Source organism: Lonchura striata, chromosome 15, assembly GCF_046129695.1.
Source record: "Lonchura striata isolate bLonStr1 chromosome 15, bLonStr1.mat, whole genome shotgun sequence".
Lineage (NCBI taxonomy): Eukaryota > Metazoa > Chordata > Aves > Passeriformes > Estrildidae > Lonchura > Lonchura striata.
The window spans coordinates 6,226,701-6,242,426 of record NC_134617.1 but is presented as its reverse complement, the minus strand read 5'-3'; the positions used below and the strand labels follow the sequence as shown (position 1 = coordinate 6,242,426).

The 15,726-nt window shown below is 50.7% G+C and overlaps 2 protein-coding genes across 10 annotated transcripts; one reads left to right on the top strand and one right to left on the bottom strand.

Moving 5' to 3' along the window:
• Positions 1-484: 484 nt before the first annotated feature.
• Positions 485-7,166, top strand: MYOZ3 (myozenin 3). Of its 9 annotated transcripts, none has more exons than XM_021552232.3 (7): positions 485-744; positions 1,644-1,726; positions 2,032-2,195; positions 2,424-2,498; positions 2,601-2,748; positions 3,037-3,214; positions 5,683-7,166. In XM_021552232.3, exons 1-7 carry the CDS (start codon positions 497-499, stop codon positions 5,843-5,845), a joined length of 1,059 nt encoding a protein of 352 aa, XP_021407907.1. In that variant the 5' UTR covers positions 485-496; the 3' UTR covers positions 5,846-7,166. The 9 variants fall into 9 exon arrangements, with proteins under 9 accessions (XP_021407907.1, XP_021407906.1, XP_021407912.1 ...); XM_021552231.3 differs by having other exon boundaries at positions 485-759; XM_021552237.3 differs by having other exon boundaries at positions 637-744; positions 1,640-1,726.
• Positions 7,167-8,284: 1,118 nt separating this feature from the next.
• RBM22 (RNA binding motif protein 22) lies at positions 8,285-15,613 on the bottom strand. Its single transcript, XM_021552217.2, has 11 exons — positions 15,483-15,613; positions 14,714-14,767; positions 13,754-13,783; positions 12,575-12,707; positions 12,199-12,299; positions 11,866-12,038; positions 11,138-11,338; positions 10,520-10,684; positions 10,021-10,109; positions 9,385-9,516; positions 8,285-8,720 (listed from the first exon to the last, which is right to left on the bottom strand). The coding sequence occupies exons 1-11, from the start codon at positions 15,534-15,536 to the stop codon at positions 8,590-8,592; spliced, it is 1,263 nt and encodes a 420-aa protein (XP_021407892.1). The 5' UTR covers positions 15,537-15,613; the 3' UTR covers positions 8,285-8,589.
• Between the last annotated feature and the right edge of the window lie 113 nt (positions 15,614-15,726).

Below are 15,726 nucleotides of genomic sequence, written 5' to 3'. Positions count from 1 at the left end.
GGAAAAGAGGTTGTGTTTGGGCTGCCAGGGCTCTAGCATATTCCCATTCACGGAGCCCATCACCCTTTCCCCTTCCCCAGGACACGCTGTTGAAGCCAGCCCACCCCTGATCCCTGGAGCACCTCCCCTCTGCAGCTGCCCCTCCTGGAGCACAGCCCCCCATTCCTCCAGGACACATCTCCCCCCCTCGCTCCAGCAGCCACCACAGCCTGCCTTCACCACACCGCTGTGTACAAGTTCAGAAATAAACCACCATTATTCCACCCAGGCTGGCTCTGATCTGTCCCCAAGGTGGCCTGGGCACACATGGCGCACGGCCACCTCCTGCTGCTGCTACATGTCCCCAGGGGTCGGCCCTGCTCTGTGCCGTGTCTGCATCCCTGTGGGTCGGCCCTGCTTCATGCTGGGTGGTGGTGTCCTGGTCCCCAGGACCTGCTCCATGCCAGGATCGTGGCATCCTCATCCCTGTGAGTCAGACCTGTTCCACGCCGGGGTGATGGCATCCCAGTCCCCAAGGGTCACAGCCCTGCTCCGCCCCCTTTCTCAGCCAGAAATAACTTCTGTCCCGTGGCTGGACCTTGGCATCTGGGCTGGAGCCCAGGACGGGTTGGGGCGAGCAGCAGGAGCCCAAGGGTGCCGTGAAGGGCCAGCAAAGGCCACCGAGTGCTGGTGGCTGCAGCTTGGCTTCAGCCTCATCCCCAGCACAGCAGGAGAAGCATCTTCAGTTCCCCAGAAGCATCTGAGGTATCCCCTGGCCAGGTAGGGAAGGTGAGGTCCCACGTGGGGCTCAGCAGTTGGGTGGGTTAATGGAGTTTGGGAATGTCCTTGGAAAAGGGAACACCACCACTGTGGGGGTCAGGGAACAGTCTCCCTGGAGGGGGGCAGAGGGAAGGATGGGGTGCAGGTCCCTGGCTCGTTGTGTGGATGGTTAGTGCTGAGCTCAGAGCTGGCAGGGAGCTGTGTGCCAGGCACCCCAGCCCCACGGGAGCCCCAGCACCGCAGGGCACTTAGGAGAAGCTGCCCTGCATCAGCCTGAGCTGAGGGGTGCCAGAAATACCAAACAGGGTAGAACAGCACCTGGGGAGCCGAGAGTCCTGGCAGCACAGGAGGGCTCTGCTGCAGGTGGCAGCTCAGGGGGCTCAGACTGGAGCTGGTTTCCAGCCACCTCTCCACAATGGAGCAACCCAGCCGAGTGGTGCCGTGACCCTTCTTGCTGCTGGCTGGGCTCAGCAGCTCCCTGCAGGTTCAGGGCTGCAGCCCCTGCACCCTCAGAGCCAGCAGCTGAAAATAGCTCTGCTAAGGGGGGGTGGTAGCCAGGGCCCCTGCTCGGCCAGCACCTGCTGCTCCGAGAGAGCTTAGGGCACAAGGACAACAGCTCACCGTGGGCAAAGACAGGCAAGGACAGTTTCTGCCCTAAAGAAAGACAGAGAGGAAGAAGGACAGGCAGAGGCCGAGGGGTAGTGTGATTTGAACATTCCCTGTGTCTGTTGAAGGGGACAGAGAGCGGTGCAAGGAGATGATTGTGGATGATGCTGACCAGGAGAGATGCTCAGCTGAATCCTAACATCTCTCTGGGGCATGCCTGGGGCTGACATGTTCCCATTGTTGGTGTCACTCCTGGAGTGCCTTTCTCTTCCAGCCAGACAGGATCCATCCCTCTTCAACAGAGCTGCCCCAGGAGCACGGCAGCAAGTGATGGCCATCATGAGACCAGGCCCTGAAGATGGTAAGGGGGGGCAGATGTGTCACCAGCCCCAGGGCAGTGCTGCCTTCCCTGCCTAGGGGCCAGAGCCAGCTCTGGTTGAGGCCACTTGCCCTGTTTTTGCTGGAACAGTCCAGGCACAGGGTGGGAGAGGCTGCTTGAACCTCTGGAGCTCCCTGACAATTCCTCACACTGAGGAACTGCCAGTCCCTGGCATGGGCAAATGGCCCAGCCACAAAACAGCGACCCCAGCGAGGCCATACACGGTCTGTGCTGCCTTAGGGGTCCCCAACACTGCAGCATCCTCAGCTGTAGCTGTGCTCTCCCAGCCTCCCCAGAGCCCCAGCTGGACCTGGGGAAGAAGATGAGCACAACACACGACCTGATGATCGAGGAGCTCTCCCTGCCCCACAACCGCGGCTCCCGGCTCTTCCAGCAACGCCAGAAGCGGGTGCAGCGCTTCGTCCTTGAGCACCCCAGTGGCCCCAGGCAGGTGGGTCTGGGGACAGCCCTCCCCTGGCTCTCGCAGCCTTTCCTGGTGGGGTCAGTGGTCTCTCTGCAGGGCAGACATGGTTGGCTGACTGCTATGCAGAGGTGAAGGGAGAGGAGAGATGTCCTGGTGGGCTGGGCACTGAGATGGGCAAACATGGGGTTTAATATCCACCAAAGAGGAGGGGGATGGTGCTGATGCCCCTCTGCACCCACTCACTGTCTCCTGCAGCTCCCAGGGCAAGGGGCAGGTGGCTCACACCACACTGGGAAAGGTGATCCAGAAGGAACAGTGAATGAACAGATGGTGAGTAGATGGAGGAAGCTCTGAGGTGCTTTCAACCACCCCCTGAGTCCCAAATGGGGCAGGGGGAACTCCCCCTCTGCCTGTTAACTCTCCCCTCCACAGTCAGGTGAGAATGCTGGGGGCCAGGAGAATTATCACTCTGAGCTCCATGTAGCAGCATCACCCCAAGGTGGCCCCCCAGAAGTACCCAAGAAGTCAGAGAAGGTCTTGCACATGAGCAAAGTCCTGAACCCCAGTGCCCTGGCCCCAGGTAAGTCAATGCTTCCTGCACCTGAACCCAACCCACTGTGATCTCAGCAACATGGGGCTGGGGGCAGTGAGCTGCTGCTTGCTCAGGGGTCTGCCCAACCCTCCTCCAGAGATGTTATGTGTACAAATGTGTGTGTGCGTACACATATACATACATATGTAGGTATGTATGTTATAGATACTCATTCCTGCCCCAGTAACAGGCCATGGCCATGCAGAGGCTGCTCCCAGCCCCCTACCTCAGCCTGGCTCTGGCCCCCACAGCCCACACTGTCTCTCCCCTGCACAGGGTACTCGAGCCCCCTCAAAGAAATCCCCCACGAGAAGTTCAACGTCACCGCCATCCCCAAGGGCTACAGGTCCCCATGGCAGGAGCTCTTTGGTGACAGGGACAATGCCAATGCCGTGTATGGCAAGAACCCACCGCCCATGAGACCCCCTGCGTGGGACTTCAGGAGCTTCAACAGGTAACAGGGCAGACACCACCAGCCACACCAGCCCTTGGCCAAGCCCTTCAGCCTCGAGGAGCACCCACCATCCTGCCAGGGAAATGCAAACATTGATGCTCTCTTTATACCCCAGAGGGGCACAGCAAGGGCTCAGGCTGCTCTTTCCCTACTCAGGAGCTCCTCTGTGGCTCCCTGCAAAGGTTCCTGCCTCCTGCAGATCTCCCCCAGATCTCCTCTCAGCTCCATTACTGGGCTCGCACAGCCTTAAGCAGCTTGATCTCACTGGGTAACCTCAGGGATGAAATTTGGGAGGACCAATTCTTACAGACATGGCCCTGGAGTAGGAATCACTCCTGTTCCCAGCTGGGCTCAGCTCTGGGCTGCATGGAGGAATGACAAAGTGCCAAGTCTCTTTCCTAATTTCCTTAAGGTATTCAAGCAGCTGCTGGAAGCAGTGGGGGTATAAGGTTAATCTTCCCACAGAATGCCAAGAGGTCACCAGATTCCTTCCAAACACCTGCTTGAGCCCAAAGCCTCCAGGCCAGGGAGTTTCTGGTGGCTCAGCCTGGCAAGCTCCGTGCCCTGTGGCTGCTTCTGATGGAGCACGGCTGGTGCCTCCTCACACCTCCAAATTACACTGGGGTCAAGGCTGGGACCCTGGGGCAAAGACTGCCAAGACAGATCTCCTTTCTGGAAAGGTGTTTGGTGGGGACCCAGGAGATGGAGATCTGCTGGTAGCAAAGCACCAGCAGCCCATGGCAGAATAATGAGAACTCAACTTTTAAGCTGAACATCGTCCCAGGCAATCAGCAAAAGGAGTCCTGTCTTCCTTCCTGAAAGCCTCTGTCATGAGGATGGAATTACATCGGCTTTGGTGGCCTGGCAAAAGTCATCTTCCAGTAGGCAAGTTCCCACTGGAGTTTGCCCCGGGACACAGCACTGCTCCCCAGAAGCCCATGTGCTAACAGCAGCAGCTCCCCTGTGCCCACCCCAGGGCTGGATTTGAGGCGGGGGACACGACTGCTGTGCTGTCAGCACTTGGCAGAAGGGGCTGTGGGGGACCACAACCCCTCCTTGTGGGAAAAGCCATCCTAAAGGGCAGAGATGAGCCTGGCCACAACCTTCCCTTTGCTGCTCTCCTCCCCCTCAGCCCTGGGGCTTTGCCATGTGGCTCTCCTTGAGGAGCTAGAGCCAAGGAGGTGCTGCAGGGGGAGAGCAAGGGGCCGCTGCAGACACTTGGCTCTTTTCTTTCAACATTTAGCCATGTTTCTGCCTCAGGATTTATTTATGGACAGGGACTGAAGCAAGGGCATGTTTCTGAATAATACTCTACCCTGTACCATTTCTCCCCTCTCACACACTGCCTTTCTATTTAAAGTCTTCAACTGTAATTTAATACAGATGGATGCTAATTTAACTCCAAGCCTCTTGCCACCTCCTCTAATTCTTCAGTGAGGCAGGAAGATTCAGAAAGCCAATCTGCTTCTAACTGGGCTTTTCACAATCTTCCAAGCTTTTAAATCACTTCTCAGTTCAAATATCAAGCACAGGAAACCAAACCTTTTGGAACAAACTGGCTATCAAAAAGCCAGTGGTCTTGTCTATGGCTGAATCCAGCACAGCTCTCATGGGTCACAGAGCAAGGGCAAGTCCACCATCTCCACAGTAACTGCATCAAAGCAGGCTCATTTATCCCCAGTTTTGAATATTTAGACTGTGATGCAAAAACATGGGCCACCCTGCTAAGTTGTGCTGCCTTAAGAGAGTGAAAACCAAGCTTTGACAAAGTCTCTCTTTTCCCAAAAGAAAGTTCTCAGAACAAACTTCTCTCATTTGCCTTTCCCCCTCTTATTTCTCCTCTGTTGCAAAACAATGCCACATTATTCATGTTCTAGCTGTGCTTCCCAAAGCAAACATTCCCAGTTTTGCCTCACTGATAGCTCAGCCCCTATGTGCTGCTCCAAAACCAACATTCTTGGCTTTTTGGGGGCTGGCACACTCTTCCCCAGTCCCTTTCCACATTTCTCCAGAAAGAGATGACAGCTCTTGCCCCCACACTGCTACGCCTGTTAGTCATTGTTCAGGAGGAGCTGTCCCAAAAGGCAGGATGGAGCCAGGGCCAATAGAGCTGCATGTGCTGCTGTGACCCTGAGCAGCATCAGCCTCAGCCCTCTGCAGGACACAGGGGTTTGTCATTGTCACTGGTCTCTGAATCTAAGCCCTTCCATGTGCAGAACACTTCCACCAACACCCAGGCATCAAACCCCACTCTCCAGGCTTGCCAAAGCTTGAGGTGAGGTGAGATCTGTACCAGAGAACCACCTCGCTGGGCTGGTAGGGCTCTGCCGTGGGGAGGGAGAGGAGGGTTAGGCAATGCAACAGGCATTGCTAAATTGTGCTGGCCTCAGTAAATCCAGCCTTGTTTTTTCTAACACCTTCACAACAGCTTCTCCTTGTGACTAAGTGTGCTTCTCCTTGTGCTGCAGGACTCCAGCCCCGTTTGACAGGGCGCTGGTTGGTGAGCTGTTCTCTCTGCCCACCGTAGAGCTGGATAACCTGAGTGTGCTGGAGGTGATTTCCCACAGGCCCAACTTCAACAGGGTGGCCCAAGGCTGGGTGCGGATCCTGCCGGAGAGTGAAGAGCTGTAGGATGTGTGTTCCCTTCCCCATGGCCATGGATGGTTCCCTCACTGGACTCGGACACACTCGCAGGGGAGGGGAGGGAGGGCAGGTATCCTTTGTGGAAGCTCAGCTGGTGGGCTTGGGTTGTCATCTTCAAGTGGGGTTTGAATGAGCTCAAGTGTGGGACCATTCTGAATTCTCCTTGCAGTCAGTGCCAAGCCAACCAGCCAAGTCCTCACTGTTAATCCAGCAGATCCCCACAAGCTCCTGTACAAAACATCCTGCCTCATGGAAAACAGCAGCACCACCAGCTGCAACACACCAAGCTGCCTCACTGCATCCTCACTGGCACACGAGACCTGCTTGAACAGCTGGTGCTTTCGCAGAGAAATTCCATCTTCAGGACAGCTCTGCATCTGTCCTTCCAGTCTGGATGCAGAGGAGGTGATAATGGAAGAGCAGTAGCAAAACAAGTTACTTGAGGCATTGGCATGTTTAAAGCAGCTACCTTGAGCTTGGCTGGACAACAAAAACAAACAAAGGAGTGGGAATCTACCTGTTTTCCAACACAGCACAGCCCAATAGAGGCGAGAGGAACACAGGAGTTGTGCTCTGTTTTCCAGAAGCTACTGGCTAGCACTTGGCAGCTATTTCCCCTTTCCTACTGCTCTTTGCATGTCTTGCTTGAACATTTAATTAGGCTCTTAGAGTGACTTATGACAGATTTGCTTCATGTAGTTGGTCAGTGATCAGGCCCTGCCTGGACCCACTGCCTGCAGAACCACACCAGTGTGAGGATGCTGTTGAGGGTGTTCTGGTAACTTCAACACCAGTAGGAAGGAAAAGCAGCACAGCTGTGCCTCCAGAGCAAGCACAGGCTTCCCAGGGAACATGAAAATCAGCAATGAGGATCCAGCTACACCAGCATTTCCAGCAGTGACACACAGTGGGACATGCAGCTAACAACAGCCTACAGTAACTGGAATACCTGGGGAACCCCATTCACAAAAAACTGACTCAACACAGGCTTCCTTCAATTGCTTTTGTCAGGTTCTTAACATTAACTTTTCTTATCCTCCCAAAAGCACCAGGATAAAAGTTCCTTTTTCCAGCACTGTGGTTAAATGGGGCAAGTAAATGTTGTAGTAGAAATGCAGTTAGCAGCTCCCTCATTTGTGAAGTTTGTAACGCTGTGCAGAGGAAACCCCACGCACAGATTCTGCTGCCTCAACATATTCAGGTGGGAAGCTTTCATTACTCTGTTTCCCACAGAAGCAGGAGGGGGCAAGCAAACAGAAAGATAAATGGTTTGTTCCTTAGAAACAATAAATCTATGATGCTTAACTGCTGCCCTGTTCCAACTCCATTTCTCTCCTCTTTGTCCAGCATCTGCAGAACCTAGGCACCCTGGGTAACTGGCTGGAAATAATAAATAAATCGGGATTATGTGAAGCCTCCTGCATGCCAAATCTCTTACAGCATTCATAGGTCCTGGCTACTCTGGGCCAGAGCAGTGGCAAATGCCACAGCCCTCTCCCAGCCACCAGCAGCCTCTGCTGTCCAACACCACCCTGGGTGAGCCCTCCCCTGACAAAAACAGAATTACCCACACCCCAAGCCCAGCTCTTTCTCCAGAGAAAGCCAGCCTGTGGTGCCACAAGTGCTACACCTCCTCTGACAGCCTGGCAGGGCTGGCACCATGATGGGACCCACTGTCTCTGTACAGGACAGCACATAAAACTAAAAGTGGATGTGCATGCCCTTGCCCATGTAGGATCTTGGCTGTGGCAGCAGTCACATAAAAATCAGATAAATCTAAAATCCTCCAGCCACACATACAGAGACCTCACTCAGCTGCAAGCTCCAGGCAGGATGCAGTTGCTCCAAGGTCACCACTACACTTGGAGCACAGAAAGAAAAGTTTCACAACTTATCAAAGCAAGATGAAGTGGGACCCATGTCACATTAAGGGGATGCTGTTTCACAGGCCCTGGAGAGCCCCACATCTCCCCAAGAGCAGCTGCAATTGCATTCTGCCCTGCCCTGCAGCTGCAGGCAGCACAAGCCCAGGCTCTGGGCAGAGGGGGCTGCCATCTGGCTAAATCAGGAACTGCTGACCTGTCACTCCACATCATACCCACACTGCCTGGGGGCTGCTCGCTTGACCCAGAACTTGTCTTCCTCAGGATGTGAAGGATTAGAAGTGATGTGCTTAAAAAGGCTTTGTTTTCTTGTCTTTTTTAAATCAAGAAGTCAGGAAAAAGGAAGGAGGAAAATTCTGTGTAGTGGTAAAATCAAGCCATGCATTTAGCAGGTCTGATGAACTCGTTTTTCAACTCTTATTCAGTGCTGGTTTAATACTCGTTAGAATAATACATCATTAGTTACCTGACAGAAAAGAGTCTCTGTTTACATATAACAGTCCATAACGTTCCAACTGAGGATATCAAAAGGGCTTGAAAAGCGTTTGGTTTTGCTTTTCCAGAAGTTTATTTCAAAAGTGTGCCAATGGGATACATAGACAGCACTGTAATTCAGACCCACAGACCCCTGACAGCCCTTCTGTCTGTCCCCCACCCACCCCCCACACTAATAGAAAGACCTGGGACATATCAAGAACCCGATTATAAGTGGAGACATGGAGCTGAGCTTGCCCTGTGGCTGCAAGCAGGGAAATAAGGCGTCTCTAGCTCACCCACAGCTCAACATATGCTGCTACCATGGTAACTAGAAAATAACATTTACTTGAAGGATGAGGGTGGCAGGACGTGCTAGGGGCTGCTGTGCTTTCCTGCGTGGGCACCCATCCTCTGGGGATCCTGGGACGGGTAGTGGATGGGGCCTGGGGCTCTCATGAAGGGAGGTGGGGGCCCCATGGCGTGGAACATGTGTGGTCCAAAACCTGCAGAAACAGAAGTTGGCAGCTTCAGACAAAGTAACAGAAAACCTGATGTGTGTGTGTACTGCTGCTTCAAAGTACTGACACCACAGCTGGCTGACACCTGTGCCTCACCCCAAACTCCTGCCCCTCTTTTCAGTACAACTAGGGCCAATCCCTACCCAACACACATCCTTAAAAAAAAAAGCTGGTGGGGGCACTAGGCAAGTGTCTGTAATGCCCATCTAAATATTTTCTACTCAACCACAGAGCAGAGCAAATACATCGGTGAGAGTCCAAAATTCAATTTAAAAAAAAAGCACCTCTGGATAGATATATAGAGAGTCAAGAACATGCCAGCATTCAACCATCTGCAAAATTACCCTTTGAAGTTCGGGTTAATGTGGCATTGACACAGCCAGCAAAAGCACTGAGCAGGTCTCAGTACTAGTATCAGCGATCTCCAACATGCCTGGGAATTTGCAAGCAAATACCAACCACAACAGGCAGCTCAGTTTAATTAAACTGTGCTGACAGCTCAGTTTAGATCATCCGTTTTCACTGTGTGATCAGGGATGAGGAAAATCAGCTCAGGGCATGCATCAGCACTGCAGCATGGCCTGGCAAGGAGGAAGAGACCGTCTAACACTGAATTTCACACCCCCACTCGAGGGGGAAGCACAGGTACCTGGAGGCGGCGGTGGAGCGATGCCAGGAGGAGGTGGTAGGGCAATGTTCACCACGGCTGAGGGGCCACTTGGAGGTAGATTGAAGTAATTTGCAGAAGCCTCCTCTTCTGCAGCTGGAGGAGGGGGGAGGGCTGCAGAAAAAGTATATATGGTTATGGAAAATCTCTCGGGCAAAACAAGCAGAGGTGTCTGCCTTCAGAGATGGAGCACAACACATGTTTTCAAAAGGGTAAACTGTTGCTACTATTTCATGTATGAACTGGAATGAGAAGCAGAACTGCCCTGAAACCCCAGTTACCAATTTTCTCCATCTGAAACCAGCTTTGCTGTGTCCATCATACAACATTCAGTGGACTAAGAAAACATTAAAAACGTGGGTTGCCAGTATCTATGATCTAAGTAAGTTGAATTCAGCTTTAAATTTTCACTCATCACATAAAGAACTCTCTTTTCATCAAGGATCTGCTCCTAGACAAAGCTCATCTCCCATCCAGCTGGATCTGCTGCAAACCTGCTCTGGGCTCATCACTGCCTCTACCATCCTGAACTGTAACTACTCCTGGAAGTTTAACAGCAGTCTTACTCCTGGAGTGGGTCAGCATTAAGTGTTTCAGAGATGAATACAACTTCCTTACCTCCAGGAAGTCCTGGAACTGGCTCCAGCTTTATTCCTGATTCCGTAGTGCCTTCCTTGTCCTTTTCTTTTCCTCTTGCTGCCTGGGACCTGAAAAACAGGCAAAAGTTGGAGAACAAGGATAAGAAAAGCAGGATAAGGAGCTATTTACACCACAGTGGATTCACATTATCTATTCCAGATCCATTTCTTCAGGCCAAAGATTAAAAACTTGCAGAACATCAGACAGATGGTACCAAGTTTTCAAACAGTGTTTACAGGAGATGGACTAGGAGCAAAGCTACCAAAACTCATCCATAATCCTCAACCAAGAAATCCCTTGTGTTACTTGTGTCATCTCCAAGCCAGATCCCACTGTAAAAAGAAAACCAAAATGCAAGAGGACCCCAACTATTTACCAAACAACTATCAACTTCTGCATTATACCAAATCCTGCTGATCAAGACTAAACTGAGAGAAGAACTTGCAAATCCTCCAAGCTTCCTCCCCCCCACACTCACCTTCCCCATTTGACGTTGAGCCTGCGGCCGTTGACAATGAGTTTGTTGAAGGATTTCTCAGCAGCCACCTCTGCAGCTTGCCTGGTGGCAAACTGGATGAAAGCACATTGCTGCCTCTGCACCACTGTTATCGTCCGGATCTCCCCAAACTGGTAAAAGTGATTTCTGCATGGGACAAAAAAAATTATTATGATACCCCACTCCTCCTAGTCACAGGGTATAGGGCAGGTGAAATAGGCATACTCAGAAATTTTCTCTTCTCCATTCCTAGTTCAAACTAATCATTAGAAATCAAGAATCAATCAGTTAATTTGCCCACTGTGCAATTATGGAGCAATAAAAGCTCTGCAGCAGCTTGCTAGAGGATACAGGACCTCCTTGTAAAAAGGGTTACAACAGCTCAAAGGGATGACTCATTTTTAAAGAGATAAATTTTAATCCAAGCATTTGAAATGTGCCTGTTTGTTCTCCAACAAGCTGGCACTCCTCTGCACTTGCCCACCAACCAGTTCCCCATTAAAAAACCTGAAAGCCAGATTTATTTTTGCTCCTCACTTGAAGAGCCATTATCAAAGTGTCAAACAAAAAGGCAAGGGGAATACAAATTCACCAACACACCTTAGATCTGATTCAGTGATGGTATCTCCAAGGCCTCCAACATACAGTGTAGTAATAGTCTTGTCTTCAGGAGGATCTAGACGGGGCATGGTTGATGCTCGTTTCAGAAGCTTGTCAGCCACAGGATCATTAATTCCATAGTAACGATCTTTGATGTTCTGGTCAGCCAGAGGATCATCTGGATCTGTAGGTTTCTCATGTCTAAGGTTCAGTAAACAAAGCATTTTATAGCATCAAGGATGACTGAATGGATTAAAACTACTGTAGCTGCCAGTTTCCCTTCTCAAATCCTCAGGTCAATTATACTCTTAACCCTGTCCACATAAACATGCCAAAATGGAACAAAGCCCTGAAAACTTCAACTGCAGCCAGGACTGCGTCAAGTTCTGAATGAATGGTGCTTCTGACAGCTCAACACTCAGCACTACAAAACACAAGAGCTGGGTTTGAAACAGCCTCTTGTTCAAATACAAAGATCTCTGCTTGAGGGGACTGACGCCACAAAGGGGAAAAATTGACTACACAAGAGCTGCAGTCACTGCTTTGGCAAAGGACACAGCCAACTTCTCACAAACCAAATGGCTACCACAGAGATTCATTTGCTGGCACTGGATTCAAGTTTTGCCCTGACCCAAATCACTGCAGTGTCTCCTGCCCACTGCAGCATCTCCAAGGGAAGCTGCATCTGACCGTGGTGAACAGATGGACTGTCCAAGCTGTGTCTGTACCTGTAGGGACACTCCTCTCCTCTCTTGCACTCTCCTTTTACCCAGAAGGAACAGATGTGAGGACGGTTGCGTTTGTAGTATGGAGTGGTTCGGGCCAGCTTCAGCAGCATGTCACTGGTAGAAGTAGCTTTTCCTAGTGCACCAACTGGTCTAGTGCCATCAGAATTGGCTATCTAAAAGCAGGTAGAACACAAATAATGTGTATATCAGCACTGAACACTAATGCACAGAATCAGAGCAAGCATGAGGTTTTAAGAGAAGCTAGGTCATTGCTGCCCTTTCCTCCCCACACACAGCCACCCAAAAAGCATGATCATGGCTGGCTACACTTACCTCTCGCTCCATGTTCTGGGTGTAGTATTCTTTGTTGACGTCAGATTTAGGCATTTCATCCTTAAGGGAGAGTCCTGCATCCCGGACTTGGATAGGCAAACCTAAAATGAAACAAAAAAACCCCAACCAATCCATATGAAGAACAAGCTGAAAGAGCAGAAACAGTTATTTCTGCAACCTGCAGTGACCAGAGGTAAATCATCTGCTGCTCAGGGAAACAACTCTGCACTTGAACCTCTGAAGAGATATGACCACCAAGACCTGTCCTTCTCAAAGACTGTCCAGTGACAATAACATGCACACATTTAAAGTGATTTCACCAGCTCCCACTTCAGAGGGCAGCCCCCTGTCTTGGATCAGGTTTTTGGGTACACACCATATTCCAGGTCGAGCAGGCAGGTCTGACAGACATTCTTCAGCTTGCTGCAGGTCTGGCACACTTCTGTCTTCTTGAAGCGCATCCGCACCCCGGGGCACCAGCGGAACACCGTGAAGGGCCTGGCACAAATCTGGGACACAAGGGTGGCACTGGGTTCACTCTACACAGAGCTGCCATTCTGCTTCTTGCATGGAAACAAACTCCAAACTCATCCAGCTTCTCCAAACCATAAATACAACTCCTTTGTCCTAAAGCTAAGACTCGGAGCTCATAAAATATTTGTTTTTATTTGGGGTTTTACTTTGACAACAAAAAGTTTTAGAGAAATTTTTGTTTTGTTTTGGTTGGTTTTTTTTTTGTTGCTGCTTTTCTTTTTATTTAATGCAATAATCCAAGTGCAGATCTACTCAAAGATCTACAAATTCTCTTTGATTCCAGGTGATGTCAGTGTGGAGCTTCTAGAGATGAATTACAACAATGGGTATATCAGGCACCAGCACAGCAGCAACCTGGAAGAGCTTATGACAGCTTTGGTGCAGAAGAGTGATGCTCCCTCTTATCTCATGGAATGAGGCATTTGCTTCCTCTGCATGTACACCTTGAGTACACAATACAATCTCAATATGTACAGACTCCAAATTATACCTTTTCTCTACTACCTCAGATGGAAACTGATAAAAGGGTAAAAGCCTCCTTTAATTTCCCTCAGTCCAGGCAACACTGATTGTTTCTTGCTCTTGGAAATAATTGTGGCTTATTTCTTGGGCAGACAACACAAATCACCAAATAACATGAATAACATACATAGTAAAACCCAAACTCCAGGTATTTTGCACTTCTCAGTAAAAAAAAACAAACTCACCCAAGAAGACATGGATCATTTTAAATCCTGCAATAACTTCACATATAGTACAACAGTATTTGCAAAACCTCATTCTGATAAACATCAAGATTTGTTTACAGACTCAGGATTTACTCAATAATTTTACTATTTTAGGACCAACTGACTCTAACAAGCACAGCAGACTAACCTAAAAATGTATGTAGTTACATAAACATTTTAAGTTAACCCAGATAAGCACTCTTCTGAAGCTGACAGGTTTTTAATCTTTAAGATGAATTGTTCCTAGATCTGCACTGATTTTGACTATCTTTCGTCAAAACACACAAACATACCTTGCATTCTTTTCCATATTTTTCTTTGGTCTGAAATATAAAAAATAAAAAACCATGAAGCTTCACCAATTCAACGTAAAACATGGAACATATCATTGATGTTGTAACACAGTAGGTTTTTTCATAATTATGCTGCATTTAGACTCACTCATCCCTAAGTATTTGGCTTACACCTTGGACAGTCAACAGGACAAAAAATACAAATCCTAAATACTCTCAATACACTTTTGGTTTAGAAACTTCAATTAAAAACAGAGTACTTTAAGTCCCACCTCCTGTACTGATGAAAGGTGAGAATGAAAAGGAGCATTAATAGCTCTTTTTAAGGCGAGATGATGCTACATTGAATAACTCATGGAAACAAACGGGTTTAGAAATATCCCCTACAGTAGCATCAGGGTTATGTTTCACAAGAACAGCCCAATCTCCCTCAGCAAACTTTGTGGAACACGAATGTGAAGGAGATAATGTCAATGTAGGTCATGGGCAACCCGGGCAGGCAGAGAAAAGCAACAGAACATGGACTGACTCACCCTGCACAAAGCAAACCCAGGAAAACAAGCAGGAACTTAAGCTACCTTCCTAAGTTACCTTTAACTTGACTTTAGAGGTGCATGTCTGTCACATTTTAGAAATTGCACTGATTAGAATTTGAGCACCTCACAGCTGTCCATGTTGGAGCTTGCCAATACAAAAATTTCATTTTCTACTGTTTCCTGTACTCCAGACATTGGGCTGGGTAATCTCCTCACCTTCGTGATTGATTTGTTCTTAATTCACACCCTAACTGTGAGATTACACACCAACAGCAGCTGGAACCAGACCCTGCTGTGCAGAACCAGCTGTTCAGGAGTGTGCACAGCATCTCCTCCTGCACCCAGCCCGATTTCAGTCCCAAGCCCACAGTTTTAGGGCCACCACAGAGAGAGGGAAGGACTGCAGGCTCCAAGAGGCACATACCATCCGGATATAGGGATTTTCTCCAAGACACGTCTGGCACAGGATAGGGAAGTCCTGAATTGAGCAAGAAGAAAATTGGGAATTTGTCACAAGCTCTGCCATCACAACAGCATTCAAGTTACACTCTGAAAAATGATCTAGTTTAACTCATCAGATGATTAAAAGATGCAAATGGATTCAGAGACACCGGGAGAGCTGCAAGCCACGACCCAGACCGAAATTAATATAGAATCATACTATGGTTGTTATTGCAGCTTGTTGTAAAACTTAAAATAAGCAAATAAAAAGAGATTATTAAGATCTGAAGCTGTCAGTGCCTGGACTGCAGCAGGTGACATGGCCCCCGTGATGCCTCAGCAGCGACTGTATGCACTGGGCCCACTCGGGAAGGGCTCCAGCTGGAGGGGACGCGGCCAGGGGCACTCGAGGGGCCCAGCTCGGGCCCCGCAGCTGCCACAGCCCCTGCAGCGCGGCGCGGGGGAGCAGCTCGTCCCCTCTGCCCGAAAGGAGAGCCGGGGAACCGCGGTGGAGCCCTCCGGGGCGGCTCGGCCGCAGGGGGCGGGTCCCCAGGGAGGACGGCCGGTCCCCAGGGAGGACGGCCGGTCCCCAGGGCCGGTCCCCAGCGCGGGTCCCCAGAGAAGGTCCCAGCCCCGGGGCCGCCTCCCCGCGCTCTGCTCGCCTCGCGGCGCTGCCGCCCCGCCCCTCCCGCGGCGGAGCAGGGCCCCGCCGGGCCAGGCCCGCTCCTGCCGGCCCCCGCGGCGCCGCTCACCGCATCCTCCCAGTTCTGGCGGTTGTAGGTGTTGGAGCCCAGCGATGTGGACATGGCGGCCGCGCTCCGCGCCGGCAGGCGGCGGCCGGAAGTGACGCCACACCCCGCAGCGCCGTGACGGAAAAGGCGGGCTGAGGCAGCGGTGACGTCACCGCGCGCGGCGGCAGGCGGCGCTCCAGGCGGAGCTCCACGGGCGAGACCACGGGAAAGGAGGCGGGGGGAGCACGGGGACGGGACCATTGGG